This window comes from Melanotaenia boesemani, chromosome 5 (genome assembly GCF_017639745.1).
Source record: "Melanotaenia boesemani isolate fMelBoe1 chromosome 5, fMelBoe1.pri, whole genome shotgun sequence".
NCBI classification, from domain to species: domain Eukaryota; kingdom Metazoa; phylum Chordata; class Actinopteri; order Atheriniformes; family Melanotaeniidae; genus Melanotaenia; species Melanotaenia boesemani.
In genome coordinates, this window is record NC_055686.1 from 26,885,215 (window position 1) to 26,902,885 (window position 17,671).

A 17,671-nucleotide genomic window follows, 5' to 3' on the forward strand; every position below is an offset into this window, starting at 1 on the left:
GATGTGTCATGTCATTTTTGATGAAAAGTTAAATGAAGTTCTTATCGTTCCTTTACTCTTGAATCTTTTCCAGCTTCAATAAGTCAAAGTATTAAAAGGGAATGTGGTCTGAGGAAAATTCATTCTTTTCCAACGAAAACTGGGTAATGGTAGCATAATATCTTTTAATATTACTTCAGTATTTCATGTACTCAATTTTGTTTTAGTTTTTTTGTTTGTTTGTTTTTCCCCACATCCATAAAGATAAATGTGTCACTTAAGATCAAAAGAAGACAACATTAAAAAGCATTTCTACTGCTGTCATGTGGTCTTTCACCTCGTCTAGTGTGTGTGCATGCGTGTGTGTGTGTGTGTTTAAATGAAATGTATATTATTGGCTTCTGACCATCTCAATCTCTTCACTGTCTGAATGCTGTGTGAGTGGTTTGGGTGTGGCGTTCTCTGCCACCAGGTTCCCATACTGAGCACTTTGGTTTGGATCTTCTTTTTTTCTTTTTTTTTTTTTTTTTTTTCCGGTCTGGTTGCTCACTTCCTGGTACGTCCTGCATGCTCAACACGTTTCAGGTGTTGCATGCAAGTCAAAGTCCTGCATGGAGAACCAGCTACGTCTTTATCACAGTATAACCTGCATTTAAATCGAAGGTTTACAGATGAAGCGAGGATTTCATGCACACATTTAGCCAGAACAGTGAAACTAAGAAGTGAGCTGTACTGCTACTCTGTAAATATCTCCTTCTTGCATGTTGGTCAACCACAAAGTGGTATCTGCTATCTCATATTGAGCCCAGCTCTGACTGCCTCTTCAGTCTCACCGATGACAGAAACCTCTCTAAATAACTTTAGTGGGTGTTACAAACATGACACGATGTCGAGAGTCTAGAAGAGGAAACGGACGTTAATCTCTCACAGAGAGGGATGATGGCCCCGTCTCACTGCCTGAGCTGGTGCTTCTTAATCAGATCTGCGCTCCTTGTTTGGGTCTTCCTCCATGGTACGTGCACCCCCACCTGCTTACAGAAAATACATTTTTATTAGTTATTTATGTGTTATACATCACATCATTATGAGGACTTTAGTAATTGTTTTTCATGATGTTTATTTTTGTGTTTTTGTGTGTGTGTGTTACACATAAGCTCATGTTAGAGTGTTCCAACTTATAAGTAGTATATTATGATAAATCCCAGTTGTTGTTTTTATTTATTTATTTATTTGTTTACAATAGGAACAAGAATGATTCAGAGTGTCTGTCCTTGTGTGTGTTCCAGATGTGGAGGCCTTTGTTAAAAACTCTGTCATTCATAAAAAAGTTGGAGATACTGTGAAGCTTTCATCAGGCTTATCAACTGAAGGGGTCACCGTTGCACAATGGAAATATGGACGTATAAAACTTGCAGAAAAGAGTGGAGTTGTTTCTGGAAACCATCAGTTTCAGAGCAGACTAGAGTTCAACCCCACTGACTTCAGTTTAACAGTGAAGAAACTGACTCTTCAAGATTCTGGGGATTTCATTTTAATCTCAGGGACAAATAACAAGCAAAGACCTTCAGTCGTCATAACTCTGAAAGTTCATGGTAAGACTGTTTCTGTTATACAAGTAACCTGATGTGTGTCAGTAAAACAGTGCGTCACTAATAAGCCCAAAGACTGATTCACACACGGTGAAGATAGCAAATTTCCTCTGTCGTTTATTTATGTTAAATGCTGCCGTGTCTGATATAAAAGCTTGTTAACTCAATATAACTGGATTTCAAAAATTCAAAATTGTGAAAAGTTGAGAAAATGGAACATTTGTTAATAAATTATTTTGTTTTTTATATTGCCCTGTTTAATGTTTAGTGAGGTATAAAAGAATTTAACTTTTCCACCATTTTTTCTTTTTTTACACACTTACTCATGATCATTCTGTTTACACAGATTTGTAAATAAAATAACTAAACCGACAAACACAAACAACCCCTGGAAAGCAGTCCGTTCTAGTTGCTCTCTAGACTAATTACATCCATGATGCAGATTCTGACCTGTCACACTGTCCTGTACGGATTCTGCTGTCTCTTTAGAGCCCATAACTGAGCAGCCCATCCTGACCTCCAGAAGTATTCAGACTTTTCTAAATGGATCCTGTGTAGTTTTGTTGGAGTGTAAAGCAGCTTCTAACGTCAGCTACAGCATCACTGTGGGAAACCAAACTTACAATGAATCCAGGCTGCAGTACATCATCAGAGCACAAGATGGAGGCACAACATTCAGCTGTACAGTCTCTAATGTTGTCAGCCAGAAATCGGCTTCAAAGACAGTGACATGTGACCGTCCTGAAGAAGGTATGACTAGAGAAGTGACTGTACTGTGTTTAGTTCAGTTCTTATGTTTATATGAACATATGGCTTTACTTTCATTTCACTTTTTGTTCCATGTTTGCAATTTGAGTTGAGTAGTATTAAATTATTATAAAATAATAAATATACATTTTTATTACAGGGTTTACTAAAATCATATTGATTGTTAGGCTGTTTATTGGAATCCTGATCATTTTTCTGCTGGTCCTGGTCCTTCACTTCACAAACTCAAAGGGTGAGACGCTTTCTTGTTGTTTTAACTATTCAGTAAAACTGAAATACACACAAGTAAAACAACAATGTTCCTTTATCTACTTCTTTACAGAAATACTCTGTAACAGGTTGGTACAACTCTCTTCTCATGTTCTAAGTATTGATATGTCTAAAGCTAGGAATGTGTGGAGTGGTGGGGATGCAGCAGCCTGCAGGTGACTCATGATGAATCCTGGAAAACCTGCATGAAGTGGAAATGAGGAGGAGAGCAGGAGTGATTCATGAAATGCAGGCTGAAGGGCAGAGTGAGATACATTTTAAATAAGGTGGATCAGAACATGGATGTAAAAACCTGTGGAACAATATAATAACAAAATAAGAGTAAGTAGAGTTTGACATGAGAAAGTGGAAGAAAGTCAGAACAGAGCACCACCTACAGCCAGCATACACCCACATACTGATCAGAATCAGCCAGAACTGAGGCTGAAACAGTAATCTGATGGTGGTTTTTAGAGGAAGATGAGGCCATAAATGCAACACATGCTGTCACATTCCAGCTCAATAAAAACAATGTTTTAGTCGTAGTTGATCTAAAGCACATCTTCATATGGATCCCACTTCATTTTATGGTTTGTCATAAAAACTTACTTTTGTGGATTCATTGACAGGAAATTGTTGAACCAACTTAGTTGAAATACTGAAAGTAACAAGTGATTAAATTAATTGTATCCAAGTTATTTTATTAAGTTAGTTCAACTTGACATTTAGGCCAAAACATCCATTACCAGATGTGCAAAGGCTCATGGGAAATACATGATCAACAGTAATTTAACCTTTTTTTGATTGCTACCCTATAAATTTGTGTTAGTGCTTTGCTGCCTATGTTATGGCTACATTTAGGAACAGTTTGTGTCTGTAGACCTGGAAACCCACACTTCCAGGCCTTAATGCTTTTGTAACAGTGCCACCTACTGGATGAGTGTAAAACTGCAACAGCATCTCTGGAGTGGCAGGTCAACCAGACATCAGATGAAGTTGCAGTTTCCAGACAAACAATTCAAATATACTAATATTTAATTGCTCATGAAGCTTCAAACTAAAGCATTTCTCTGTAGCTATCAAATGCCTCTGATTCTGATTAGGCTAAAAAAAAAACTGTTCTTGGAACATGATTGAAAGTTTATTACGACATTTTTTTAATTATTATTTAAAGGTTCATTGCATTCCAATACTATTAATAATATTTATCATTCACACATGTGCTTCAAACCATTTTTCTCTAATGTGTAACTGTCACAGTCAGAAAGGAAAATTAAAATCTTTGCAGCAGATCCTGTATCTGTCCAGGTTGGACAGGTTGGTCCTCACTGTATCTGTCCAGGTTGGACAGGTTGGTCCTCACTGTATCTGTCCAGGTTGGACAAGTTGGTCCTCACTGTATCTGTCCAGGTTGCAGAGTGCGTAATTAGTCACAGTTAATATTTAAATAAGATCTCTAAATAAAAGCTACAGCATTAAATAAATGTAAATCGTGACATCAATATACATGATATATAATAAAGGTTAACTTTCATTTTGAATATTTTACGTTATGAACAAAAATAATTTTTACTGTAAAGTATAAACTGCTAAAATCTGTTTCTGTGATGTCTGCTTTTCAAAATATATAAACATATTTATACTTTAATAAAACGTTGGTCTGTACTTGATTTTCTCAAATCATCTACTTTATTACTCTAAAAATATATTTATGTTTAACTCGTCATGGAGCCTCAGTTTCATTAAAATAAATGTGCAGGTCAAAACGTTAATTTCCAACAAGCTAAAATACCTACTAGCTTAACCTAGAATGATATGACGTACTTTTCAGACTGTGGTGGTAAACAATGTCCAATCATTTTAAACTTATTATAGCAAAAGCCTTCATTTTATGTCAATTTCAAGTAAAACAAAAATAAATAAATTGTATAATGGCATCAAACAATGACATTCATGTTTAATACTTGCTCTGCGATCGTCATCCATAATGGTCTGCAATGAAATAGAGGGTGCTGTCTGGAAACGACAAGGTGTCTTCAAGTATGTGTCTAGAACTGTGGGTCTGGTTTTATAGGTCTCTAGGGACCTCATTTATAAAGCTGGCGTTGGAACAAAAACTGGCATTTCCAAAATAAAGTCAGCTTTTGGGATTTATAAAAACCAAACTTGGTGGGAAAATGTTCCTACCTCCACACAAACTCTGACCATGGCGTACGCACAGAATATGGAAAAATGGGAAACTGCAACACCAACGGTCCAGAATAAAATCAAGGAAATGATGAGGTGGACGGTCTGCTGCAAACATTTACCAGTCAGTAAAAGAAAATGTGAAAAGTAAGCTTTGGTCATTTATTCTGAGATCAAGTAGAGTGGGACAGACTGGAGCATCTAGAAGTGATGCAAAACTTATGAAACACACAAGAGGTAGACTTCCTTTATATATTCTTACAGAATCCTTTTGTAATTGTTGTCCCAATTTCTGTCAAGACAGTCTCCATGTCCCACAAGTCCTTGGCCACATTGTTAATTGCGGTGATGGTATCCCTCATGGAGTTCCTTCTGCTACGGTGCTGTGTGGAGTCTCTGGCCTCACCCTCCCCAATCACTGGTGCAGCACTGCCGACCCAGTTGGAACAGCCAGAAGCTATAAAGAAATATTGTTTAACACAAAATTAACTGCTACAAATCTCAGATGTCTCTGTAAATATTTTTTATACATTAAGATAAAAGACTACATTACCGGCATCATTACTGTCATTTAGCAGACGCTTTTCTTAAGTCTTGCCTAAGGCCCCAAGTGGAAGATGTTACTGTTCACACCTGTGGGATTCGAACTTCAATCTCCCGCATGGCAGACAAATACTCTACCAACTGAGATATCCAGCTGCAACATTAGATGCCTCTGGCGTGTCTTTGCCTTCTGACACTGCAAAGACAGCATCTGCAACCTGCTGCCACTATTCTGTCTTTCTGACACTAGTAATGCCCACGCCATGCCCACCAATTAAACATTTTCATGTTTTTCAATATGGGCTTTCCCTCACGCGCGCCGCTGAAGAGTAGATTCTAATTTATGAACGGAAACAGGCATGGGACAGGTGTGCACACGCTTTTATAAATCTGAAAGTGTCGCATTTCACCTTCCTCTGTAGATCAGGAGATGGAAAGGTTTTAGATCATATAGATTTTTTAAAGCTGTTGAAACTTCATTTGACAAGTTTGTGTAATAATTTTAATTATGCTACCATTTTTACGTATTTTTCCTCACTGCATCCAGATCTTTCCCAGGGATTTTTGGAAAGAAAAGTTATCTTGGAAAACGAAAAACACATAATCCAGAGATCCGTGGGCCACCATCCTCAAAGACATGGAAGCCTTTCAGTTTCCATGTCTACCTGTTGAATTGTAAAGCAGAAATAACACCATCGTCCTCTCAGGAATTTGAGCTTGCCCAGACAGGACTGGATAAAAGACATCTCACAATGTCCAGGGACATGAGCCATGAAGAGGTATAGAAGTATATAGATACTTAGATCTAAGATATGTCTCTGAAGATCATTTAATATGCAGACAGCACGATATGGTTATGTTTTCACAGTTCTTTGGACTTCTTTAAAATGAGTATCCTAAGATAGATATAGAACAATATATACATTTATAGGATATGATTGCACTACATTTTTAATCTTAATCATTATCCATTGCAATATGTCTAACGTTATTTCTTTGTTTTAGGCTTGTCTAAGAAAGGTCCAAACAGTTTCTGTGACACCTCCCCCAGATCACACTGACACAGAGGAATTGGATGAAGAGGTAAATATCTTAATGGTAATGAGTATAGTACATTAACGTCACTATATTTGAACTCTTATTAATATTTGAAGTTTTATGTCAATTTTAGAAACTTCCATGTCCAGTCTGTAACTTAAAATTTGCACCAAACTTCCTCAAAATCCATGCAAGCATATGTGGAGAAAGGTAATGGATATAGTATGGCTATATAATTAAATTACAGAATATAAAATAAAATACTGTACGGTACTTTTTAAAGAAAATATTCCTACACTAAATCCACCTGTTGTACATTCATTAGAAGCAAAGATGATCTCACAATGGATGAGATTAAGGGGAACAAAGGAGAAGAGGAGCATATTAAAAGGTCAAATACATCAACGCAGAAAACTACACACTCTCTAAACTAAACAAAAGTAGTTTATTCTGTTTGTATGCTTTTTCATCAGTATTGATGATGTATTGAATACCATTTGGGAAAGAGTTGATGTGGAGAAACAGTTCAACATCCACATTTCAAGAACAAACATTCTGGAGAGAGGCCTTCTGCAGTGGCAGCGTCAAAAGACAAAGACACCGACTGCTACGTTGAACGTGTCCTTCTTTGGGGAAGCAGGAGTCGACAATGGTGCACTTCGAAAAGAATTTCTCACAGGTGAATCCAAAGAAGATATATTTCTGCTACATATGTCATATTTATGTTAAAGGAATGACTAATCCCAAATTCATGATAACTTTATAACTTCCATGTTATATGTCTAATCTACCAAGTGAGCCCTGTTACAGTTGTGGTGTCATAATATTAAATATGACTCATTTTTCTTTTATTATTAATAAGATATCATTCAGTCCCTTATGTTGAGCATGGTTAGTACTCTTGACAGCTTCTGCTAAACCTCTCAAAACTGTTGGATTTTAGCAAAGTATGGTCTAACAATTCAAAGAAATTTCAGAAATTTTCAAATAAATTTGTGGTGCTGCTAATTGCTGAGCCACAGCAACACAATAAAAATGTCTTAAGTGTAGAAGACTGTTTTACAACACAGGTCATTCCTAACATACTTCTGTCGACAGAAATGGTGGCCAAAATTGAGACTCGTTTCTTTGAGGGACCACCACACCAGAAAAGTCCACGCTACTCACTGACTGACTTTGACAATGGATTCTTTAGGTATTTCTACATCAAGGCAAACTGTTGTTTCATGTCAAATTTTACAGTAAGCAATACACTCATGCTCCGTTCTTATGAGTAGGACCATTGGAGAGATTTTGGCAGTTAGTTTGGCACAAGGAGGTCCTGCCCCTGCGTTTTTCAGCCCATGGGTTTACAGTTACTTCTGTAACGGAGAGATCAACCCAACGCTTCTCGACAAGAATACAGTGGCAGATTCACAGCTGCTTTCACTGATTGACCAGGTGCTGTACGGCCAGTATACATATTGTCTTAATACACAAAGCATCTCTTATTTCATAATAATTTCATCTGTTTTTACTATTTTCAGGTGGAATCCTCAACTGAACAGACAGTTGAGGGTCTGACCGATGAGATTTTAAACTGTGGATTCACAGGAGCTATCTCAGTTCAAAACAAGGAGCTGATTGTTCGGTAAGCCAGGACACATTTTTGTTTGTGTATATTAAAGGTCCCATATTATACACTTTATTCCCAATCTGAGACCATTCATTAATATCTAAATGAAATATTTCCGCCATGGTATGGACAAATTGACCCTCAGTTTGAGTGCAGCGGCTTCTCTTCACCTCCCTCTTTTTAGCAGCTTCAGAAATGTGCCGTTTATGGTGGGCGGAACCCTGGTGGAGCAGCTCAGCTGTTGGCTCCGCCCATCGCATCGCCCGTCATGAGGTGATTGACAGGTTAATATATTTTCAAGCTATCAGACTAATAAGGCCGAAACGATAAAATAACTGCCAGCTCTTACCTCTCCAGCTGTGTCACGGACAGTTGGTATTGAACCTGGCTTCAGCTTCAAACGGTTGGCGAAGCCTGCTTTCCATGCCCCCATGTTGTGGAAACAGTCCTCTTTGAAATGCTGGCCACAGACATGCAAAACCTTTGGAAGTTTTCCGGGTACATTTCCTCCAAAAATAAAATTAATCCACTCAGTCCTCGTGGGTTCAGTGGATGGAAGTAAAAAAAACGTTTTCGTGTTCATTTATGCAGCCACAAACAGAACAGTGCTTCTGTCGCTTAGCCATGTCCGCTAACGAGGGTTGCCGAAGAGGGAAAAACACTGGGCGGGCTTTGAGAGCCGGTAGACGGGTCCATCGCTCTGTGGGGAGTGGTTATTGTCCCTTATGACGTCATAACGTACACGCTTTCAAACAAGCTCATTTCAGCGCTTACTTCCCTAGAGGTGGAGCAGGGGGGAGAGAGAGCGCCTGAAAGAGTTTCACACTTACGGGTCTCCTACACATGCGGGGGGACCAGTATGACTGTTCCAAAACCATTAAAAAGTGAATTTTGCATAATATGGGACCTTTAATATAATAAAAGTAAAGTTTTGAAGATGTTTTTTTTTTTTTTTTATTGATTTTTTTTGTCACAGAGCCATTATACTCCATGCAGTGCTTAAGCTGCAGCCAATGTTGGAAGAACTTAGGGAAGGTTTGCAGCTGTATGGCCTTCTTGAGCTGATTAAGCAGCACCCAGATACCTGCCAGCCTCTCTTTGTCCCAGGGGAAGATGTGAAAGTGAGTACAAACTGAATTTCTCCTTTAAAATGGATTTGTCTATACAGTATTTACCTTTTGTGACACAGAAAGATATAAAAGATTAAATAATTTGCTTTCTAATATAATCATAGGTTAATGCAGAGTTTGTCATGGCATCCATTCACCCTCAGCTGAGTGAAAAGGGAACCACCAGGCATCAGGTTGAGCTGGAGATGCTTAACTTCATCCAAGACTTTCTTTATGAATCAGAAGGTAAATGGTTATTTTCCATAAAGTGTGTAGTTTTGAAATTTCAGAGTTTTCATAAGTTATGCCTGGCTATGGCCACAATATTCAGTTATCATTCTGTTAGTCTTAAATTCAGATACACTATATTTTACAATTTTTTTTCCGCTTTTCTTAAATGTGAAGATTCTTCTGATTTCTCATTTTAAATCTGCTCTTATCCTACCAGAAAGTCCAGAGCATCTAGGTGATGAAGGTGGTCCAAGATCTGTTACACCTGCCATGTTTCTGCAGTGGATCACTGGTCATGGTCATATTCCGCTCCTTCCCTCAGAAAAAAAGGACTTTGCTGTGGTGATCAAGTTTAACCATGACTGTGGTGCTGACTTTGGAAACCACAGCATCTGCTATCCTCTTGTATCTGCATGTGCTAAGACCATCGTGCTGCCTGTCAAACACATGAAGTCCTATGATCAATTTAAAATGGTTCTAATGGAGGCTTTTCATCTTGGCCAGGATTTTAACAAAGAGTTACCATTGTCTTCTCCTGGTTTTGAGGTTTAACTCAAGCCAAACTGTTATGCAAACTGCTGTTTTTTATTTTTTTTTTTGTTTTGTTTAGTTTTTTTTTTTTGTTTGTTTTTTTATCAATTTCATGTTCAAGTTAAAGAAACACTTATATACGTTGTATATAATTGTATATAATTAAGCAAGCGGAGTGAAGTACAGAAAGAATTTACAGTTTAAAAGTTAGTTTTACTTCAGAGGAAACAGCATGCTGTTTGCAATGAGAACCTTTTATTCTCCATGTTTCAACAAATAAACATATTAAAACGAACCTTCTCTGTGTTGAAAAGTCAAAAGTATATTAACATGGAGTTCAGAACTTTAATACTGTAGAAAAGACACCGGACTGACCATGTAAATGAGGAAAAGTTTATGCAGAAGTTCAAATCAAAAGGCAGACTCAGTGTACTTTGTATGTTATGTGTACATTATGTATGTAATGATTTAACCATTAGGTAGATATTTAACATGTTTGCACTGTTATTTTGCTAACAGATAACGCCACAATGACATGGCTTTAAATTTAAATGACCAATAGTGCAAGAGTGCTATTTTCTATTGTATTAGTATTTTGTCCCCCTCATGTGCACATTTTTAAGCACACTTTAAAGACAGTTTGTGTCATCTTTAATTAAATAATCTTAAATTCTTTAATTTTGTATCTCTTCTCTGTCTTGAGTCCTAAAACCACCTAAAGAACCGTCTCAGTTGAAAACCCCCCTAAGCAGCGTTTCCCAACCTTTTTGACTTGTGTACCATGTTCTGCTGCTCCTGCCCAGAATAACATTTTTCAGGCATCATACGGATTTACTGCCTGTTAAAGATGCCTATGAACTGAAAAAGACTTTTTGCATCTATTGTCATTTAGTTTTCAAATATGTCTACATACACATCCATAGTGAAATTTGATTGTTTTTTAACTAAATTTGCTATGACTGAAATACATTTAAAACACATTTAAAAAAAATTAAAAAAATTTTCTGTATATATATCAGATATAACTAATACAAAATCACAGACAGTAACACTATTATCATCCACAGATCTGTATTATTTAGCAGTAGGGTATTTAAATCTGACCTGGTATAAAAAGTCTGATGTTTAATCTTTCGTGTTCCAAGCATCACGGTCTAGTGTCGACACCTTGTGGTAAAATATGGAACATAAATTTACACAAAGCACAAAGAAACCAGAGAAAAAAATGCTTTATTGTCCCTCATTAAATCATTCTATAATTAACCACTGAAAATTTAAGAAAGTGGTGTCTAATTCTATCAAATGGTGTTTAATTCTAAGCTCAACGATTAATTAACGCCATTAATAATATTTATCATGTGTTGTTTTTTGTTTGTTTGTTTGTTTGTTTTTAAGCTCACTGGCTTTGACCACAAAAAAAAAAAATGGCGTCCATGTCGCCTTTCCCTGCTGCAGCACTGCGTCTGATGTAATCGGGAGAGAGCAGGTTTATTAAAATGAAGAGACGTTTTCTGTCTTAAGAAAGAAGAAGAACTGACGTTTCTCTTTGTCTGTCCAAACCCATGCAGATGGGAAAAACATCAGATTTGTGGACGGGAAGCTGCTCCCAAAAGACAATGAGAAACTTTTATTATTATTATTATTATCATCATTATTTAATAAATGCAGTTTTAATTTAGGCAAGACAGCAAAGGCAAGACATGTTTTCTGACTTTTACAAACGTAAAGCATAAATCGGACCTTCTTCTGTCTCTGGTTTGATGGATCTTGGTCATAGCGAGATTCCAGCTGTGGAATCTGTGAGACGTGAGCTTTCAGTAGAGGAGTATAAGGGGCCGTTTGAGACATTATTCAGAATAACCCTCTCACAGACACATGTGAAATTTAAGTCATTCACACATTATACTGAAACCTCACATATATCATACTGAAATCATTCACACATTATAGTAAAACCTCTTATACACTATACTGAAATCATTCACACACAGTGAAATTTCTGAAATCGCATTTTACTAATATGTATGAAAGGAATTCTATTAGTGTGTGTGAGAGCGAATTTCACTTAAAAAGGAAGTCATTTCAGTTGAAACAGAAGTCACGTAGTAGAAAAAAAACAGGAGCGCATTTTCAAAACAAACCGAAGAAGTGTTTGTGTTTGTCTTTAATGTGCAAATATCAGAGAGATCAGATGCAGTAACAGGAATGTTTTTATCTTATGTAACGGCTGGCTGGACGTCGTCCATGTGAATCTTTTCTGTCCATGTCTTTTCCTCCACTTCTACAACTCCTCATGCTGCCCAGTCACCACCCAGATTGCTGTTGTGGCTTTTACTATTTTCAATTCACAGATTAAAGATGAAAATTAAATCAGTTTAAAGAATTTATCCATTTTAATTTGTGGTGTAACAAACATGGCAGCTGCATTTAAAATCAGTTTCTATTGTTCAAGTGATGTAGTCTACTTATGTATGAATGCCAAACAAAGCACTTCATTATTCTATTTATACATATCATGGATTAGTAGAATAGTAGATGGATGGATGGATGGATGGATGGATGGATGGATGGATGGACAGACTCATGTTTGGTTGATATGCACATTTGTTATGGTTTTAGTATCAAACAAAATTTCAGATATTAGGGAAAAAATTTATCAGATTTTATTCATTTATTTATTTTACACCATTGTATTGTCTTTACATATTTCTGAAAGGATAGAAATATTCATAAAAGAGAAGAAATAAAGAAAACAATGTTCCTTAAATTTAAATCTATTAAATGAAGACTATTTGCTCAAAAACAAAAAATCAAATGAACAGAGAATATTAAAAATAACCCAGCTAAATTTGTCAAATACAGAAGTGTTATAGATAAAATAGTTATACTGCTGATGTTAAAAGACAGATGTACTAAATTATAAAAGAAACCTTTTTTTCTAGAAATGTTTATACAATAAAAATATGAAAAGCAGGAGACACAAACTGAAGCTCTTCAATTTAAGAAAAACACTAAAATAAAATATACAGCTGATGAATCTTCAGGTGTTACAAAGCCCACACAGAGTACATATGTAGAGAAACAATGTTTTTTAAATCACTATAATGGTTTAGTCTTAAATAAGATACTAATTCAGGATAATAGAAAATAAACAATTACATCTCGGCTGTTTCAAAAAAACAAAAAGCTCCCAGGTCATCAGAGGTTTAGTTATATATTATAAAACACTGGATAAAACATGCAGACTTGGTCTTTGTGAGAGGATTTCATTTTATTTGACATTCTAGGAATTAGCAGTGGTTGTTAAGGCTCCCTTTAAACTCTACATGAATCAGAATGAATTATATAACCTGTGCAAATATAATTATTTCCAAGTTGATCTTTTTAAATCATTTGTGTTGTTGTCCTCTGGACTTAAAACAAGCATAGGTTGCTGTGTAGTATTATTATTCTATATGATCAAAAACAAAGAAACTATCAACAAGAACATTATTCCAGTATTCCTAATGACAGCAGGATGGTTCCAGCAGCTGGTACATTGGCACAGAAAGATAATGCTAGCAACAAATAGAAAACCACCACCAGAAGGATGACTCCACCATGCTCCTTCAGGTCTCTTAAAAGAGCAAGAAGTTGTTTAAATTTTTCTATAAGCCACTGTATATAAGGGATTATCTTTAAACCATGCACATCCTCCTACTGCTGCTGCTGTCACTAGTTTCTGAACAAAATTGGCCGCTGCTTCTGATCCTGTTGCTGAAGGTGTTGATTTAGTTGCTGAAGGTGCAAATAGTGATCCCACTGCTGAAAGGATTGATGTGAGTGCTGCAAATGTTGATTCATAAAATTTTGATTTTTCTGGCTTGTCTTTCTTCTTTTACTTGCACTTCTTCCTTCGTGGATTTTTTCCCCTCTGATTCATTTGTTGCTTCCTCTTCTCCAGTTTCTCTTTCTTCTTTGTTTTCCCTTTTACCTTTGCTGCTTCATTTTCCGATGCACCTGTTGAACTTTCTCCATCGTCTTTGTCTTTACATATTTCCTGCACAACTCCAACAGTCGGTCCAAAGAAAGCTTCTGCCACTGCGTCTCCTGCAGGCCCTGATAATTTTATCCACATGTTCCTGCAGGCACTGTTGTTAGCTTCATTTTCAGTCTCTGCTTGTGGCAGATTTCCCACTGATGTGTTTCCTGTTTCTTTCTTTGCTTGCAACAACTTGCTGGTGTAACAGCCTCCTTTGTTTTCCATCACCATCTTCTCTATTGTGTTGAGCAGCTGTAAGATCTGCAGCTGGTTGCAGTCATTTTCTTGGTTGCACCTGTTATCAACGACATGATATCCACCGCTGCATTTCTTTACCAAATCAGTGAGACACTTATTATGATCCACAAACTTCTTGATCTTAATTCCTTCAGGAAGCTGGTCACCAAGAATGAAGACAACAGCAGCATATTTAAAAGCGTCTTCTGAGAAAAGTTGGCATATTTTCTCAATGGCAGCCTTTTTCTGATTAGTGAATTTCTCAACTTTGAGCACAATCAGAAAAGCATGAGGCCCATGAGCACACTCTGTAATACCCCTCAGGATCTCGTCCTTCAGGTCTGGCTCTGGACCGTCTGTGCCATCAAAACCAGGAGTGTCAACCAGCATAATTCTTCTTCCGTGAACGGATTTGGCCTCAACTTGACATTCCCTTGATCTGCGGCATTTAGGAGGTTGATTTATCTTGAACACATTCTCTCCAAATATGTTGTTTCCCAGGCTGCTTTTCCCAGCCCCAGCTTCCCCCAGCAACACAATCCTGTATAATTTTAGCACTAAAAATAAAAACAAAACATTGTTGTGTTATATTTATTGGTGAATTAGTTGTTTAACTGGTCAGTCCTGGCTCTGAAGCAAATATGAATCATCTCTAAATATGTCGTTACCTTTGATGCACTTGTGAGTTCCAGCTGGACCTGGAATAAGGATCCTTGGTGGGACTACAGAAGCAAAATGACAGTGATGTATGCAGTATATGTTTAGTACAAATTGCACATTTCAGGTTACTTTTAGTAAAGCAAGGCATGTTTTATGTATAGCACATCTTTTAACAAAACTATGCAAAGTGCTTTAAAACATTAAAAGCTTTACAGCAGGGTGCAGAAAATTATTATTTTAGCAATACAGTGTTAGAGTCACAGCTAATTACACCAATATGAGCTCAGTCAGTGCACTACATTACTTAGAGGTGGAAATAGAAGATGCTTTACTTTACAGACACTGCAGATGATGAACACCTCTTACCTCTTTCTGTTTTAACCTTCGATGTCACTCCTTTTCCAGGCTCTTGTGCATCTCTTCCTTCAGCTCCTTGCTCTGGTTGTGTGGGCATGAATGCATTGTAAACACCTACTTTTATATTGTACTCTTGTCTTTTCTGTGCACTGTTGGTGGTGTCTTCTGCTGGTGCTTTGACCTCTCTGTCCTGCAAAACCACAACACTTGACCCTAAGAAAACCTCCCCCAGTCCTCCTGCTGCACTTCCAGCTAACTTAAGCCATGGGCTCCTAGAGACTCTGTTGTTGGTCTTATTGCTGGTCTCATCCTTTGGCTTGTTGTCTGCAAACTGGCTTTTGAAGCCTTTGTTTTGTTTCTTGTTGCTCATTTCCATCATCATCTTGCCTTTTCTGTAAAGCAGCTGCTCTAAAGAACAAAAAAAGACAAGACAAGGTGGAGATTATTAAAATGATTGATATATTTATATTGGTATTTTTTACTTGTTTTGAACAAAAATATTACAAACAAACAGTTAAAAAAAACAGCTATTATCTAACCCAAAATGGAGCAGGATGAAGTAATATCTATAGAGATATAGGCACATATACACATCTCTGTTTGGGATCCTACTACTTCCTGCCTGCCTCACATAAGTGGCATCATCATAAAGACCCTGTGTAGTTCTTAAAGGCTTGCACATAAAACAATGCCACATCACATATAGAGAATAGATGGAGTTCATAAAGAAGACAAAATATTATGAAATATATTTGTAGAATAAATGCAATAAGGATAAAAAAAAGTAACATTAGATTGACAAAGGCAGGGGGCAAGTGGTGGTGCTCTGGTTCCCAGGGGTGTGTGGCTTGAACATTGGGTGGATGCTGGCCTGCTGTCTCGGTGGACCTGGTCCTCCTGGGCATGGTGCAGGCTCTCTGCCTTGGGGTGGGGGTGGATTGCCTCTCTGGGCTCTTGGGGCTCAGGGCCCTTCGCTCTGGCCACCATGGTTGACCGGTGCCTGGCGGGGTTGACGAGTGCCGATCTAGGCCCACCGGTGCCTGTGTCCCGTGACCGCGGGGGGCTCTGGCTGGGGCCTTTCTCTGCTGCCCTTAGGGTGCATCCGGGATAGTCCTAGTGGTGGGGTGGCTTGGGTTTGTGCTCCGGGATAACCGCTGATCGCCCAGGTTTGTCTGTAGCCTCCGTGGAGGCGTGGTCATATTTGTTCAATCACACTCATCTCTGCTCCATCCTGACTCCTCATACTCTGCATGCTGACACAGTCACCGAGTTGTCCAGTGGATTTATGCTCAAGTTACGTTTGTTTAGAGTTTTATTTATTTAGTTGTTTTTTTATTTATGTATTTATTTTTATGGGTGTGTATTTGGTAATTTGGTTGTTGTGATACATCTTGCTGTGGTTGTCTTGGTTATTTTTTAGGAGCTCCTAATGACTGTCAGCTTAGTTTACTTGTAAAAGCTGTAAGAAATTCTCTGTTGTTTCTGTACAGGTGTAGCAGCTGGTTGTCTGGTGTTAGGTTGGATTGAAGGGATGTTGCTTCTGTCCACTGTATCTTTGTCTCTACCCTCTTTTTTCCACTTTCCTTTTTACCTCTCTCCATTACAGTCGTTTTTTTTTCCTGTAAGTTTAGTTACTCTCCATTAAAACCTGCACCGGTCTGCCTCCTGCATCTTCAAGACATCTTCAAGGGTTCCTAGCAAGTCATTACTTTTTTCTCTTTTTTTAAATGCATGAAAGGGTTAAGGGAGACTGACCTCAATTCAAAATGTCAAAAAGCCCTTTTGTTTTCTAGCTTTGTCTGTCTACAACTGAGTTTGACACAACAACACTGAGAGAAAACAGAAAGTGAAACCCAAACTGTTTTGTAATGGTCTGTAATGTCAGATGAAGCTATTAACCTCTTTCCCATCTTTGGAAGTGAGCCCTCATAAGTACCTCAAACTATTGTTTCAAACATGGAAACAGTTCATATCATCTTCCACAACAGATTAACAGCTGCTGCTTCACATCCATCAAACATGACTCATCCTATCACACATGTGGCTGCTGAGGAGTATTTTACCAATAAGCTTCTAATCTTTCCTACTTGGTAGAGTTGTTACACAGAAATGCTGTAGGTTAGTAACCTTAACTCACCAGCTACGATGTCAGAAGTGGGATTTGTGAAAGTCCAGTGGTACTGCCTCTTATTTACAACCAACAGTCTATATTTATGATGCTTTCACTTTGTTTTTACTTCCTGCTTTGCTTTGAGAAACAAGGAGTGATCAGTGATGAAGAGTGGTGAGTGAGATCATGCAAATACGACCTCGCCTCTATGGAGGTCAGAGGCAGACCAGGGTCAGAGACCCGGGCCCTCAGCAGCAGACCCGGAGCAGCAACCCAAGCATACAGATATTTTTAAATAGCATTTCTTTTCTCATGTGCCTATGTACACCCCTCTAAAATTCTGCAAAATGGTTCAGTCCACACCAGCGACTGTGGATTTGTTCTACCGAGTTACACAAAGACAGACAGCCAAAGGAGAAAGGCACATATTTCCCAAAGAAAGTAAAG

The 17,671-nt window shown here is 37.7% G+C and overlaps 4 protein-coding genes across 5 annotated transcripts in view; 2 read left to right on the forward strand and 2 right to left on the reverse strand.

The window, feature by feature from the left end:
• The window catches only part of LOC121639986 (Fc receptor-like protein 5), a 907,115-nt gene that overhangs the window by 343,763 nt on the left and 545,681 nt on the right, over positions 1–17,671 (reverse strand). The gene's annotated exons all lie outside the window — the stretch shown is intronic.
• Positions 1–17,671, forward strand: part of LOC121640051 — a 33,956-nt gene that overhangs the window by 10,879 nt on the left and 5,406 nt on the right. The gene's annotated exons all lie outside the window — the stretch shown is intronic.
• LOC121639995 lies at positions 825–10,509 on the forward strand. The gene is made up of 16 exons (XM_041985629.1): positions 825–991; positions 1,266–1,571; positions 2,058–2,318; positions 2,476–2,568; positions 2,659–2,674; positions 5,863–6,094; positions 6,321–6,398; positions 6,487–6,563; positions 6,679–6,744; positions 6,827–7,032; positions 7,452–7,548; positions 7,631–7,793; positions 7,880–7,983; positions 8,945–9,089; positions 9,203–9,323; positions 9,526–10,509. The coding sequence occupies exons 1-16, from the start codon at positions 916–918 to the stop codon at positions 9,858–9,860; spliced, it is 2,376 nt and encodes a 791-aa protein (XP_041841563.1). The 5' UTR covers positions 825–915; the 3' UTR covers positions 9,861–10,509.
• LOC121640023 (immune-associated nucleotide-binding protein 13-like) lies at positions 12,568–17,329 on the reverse strand. Of its 2 annotated transcripts, none has more exons than XM_041985688.1 (4): positions 17,252–17,322; positions 15,124–15,522; positions 14,766–14,819; positions 12,568–14,654 (listed from the first exon to the last, which is right to left on the reverse strand). In XM_041985688.1, exons 2-4 carry the CDS (start codon positions 15,494–15,496, stop codon positions 13,717–13,719), a joined length of 1,365 nt encoding a protein of 454 aa, XP_041841622.1. In that variant the 5' UTR covers positions 15,497–15,522; positions 17,252–17,322; the 3' UTR covers positions 12,568–13,716. The 2 variants fall into 2 exon arrangements, with proteins under 2 accessions (XP_041841622.1, XP_041841623.1); XM_041985689.1 differs by having other exon boundaries at positions 12,569–14,654; positions 15,124–15,517; positions 17,252–17,329.

What these genes read in the sequence shown, in the direction of transcription:
- LOC121639995 (XM_041985629.1), top strand. Translation starts at nt 916, where the DNA reads ATGATGGCCCCGTCTCACTGCCTGAGCTGGTGCTTCTTAATCAGATCT. An exon ending in TGTTTGGGTCTTCCTCCATG is followed by an intron (nt 992 to 1,265) that starts GTACGTGCACCC and finishes TGTGTGTTCCAG; the next exon opens with ATGTGGAGGCCTTTGTTAAA. An exon ending in ATGTGACCGTCCTGAAGAAG is followed by an intron (nt 2,319 to 2,475) that starts GTATGACTAGAG and finishes TTTTTATTACAG; the next exon opens with GGTTTACTAAAATCATATTG.
- LOC121640023 (XM_041985688.1), bottom strand. Translation starts at nt 15,496, where the DNA reads ATGATGATGGAAATGAGCAACAAGAAACAAAACAAAGGCTTCAAAAGC. An exon ending in GAAGGTTAAAACAGAAAGAG is followed by an intron (nt 14,820 to 15,123) that starts GTAAGAGGTGTT and finishes TTGCTTCTGTAG; the next exon opens with TCCCACCAAGGATCCTTATT. An exon ending in AACTCACAAGTGCATCAAAG is followed by an intron (nt 14,655 to 14,765) that starts GTAACGACATAT and finishes TTTTATTTTTAG; the next exon opens with TGCTAAAATTATACAGGATT.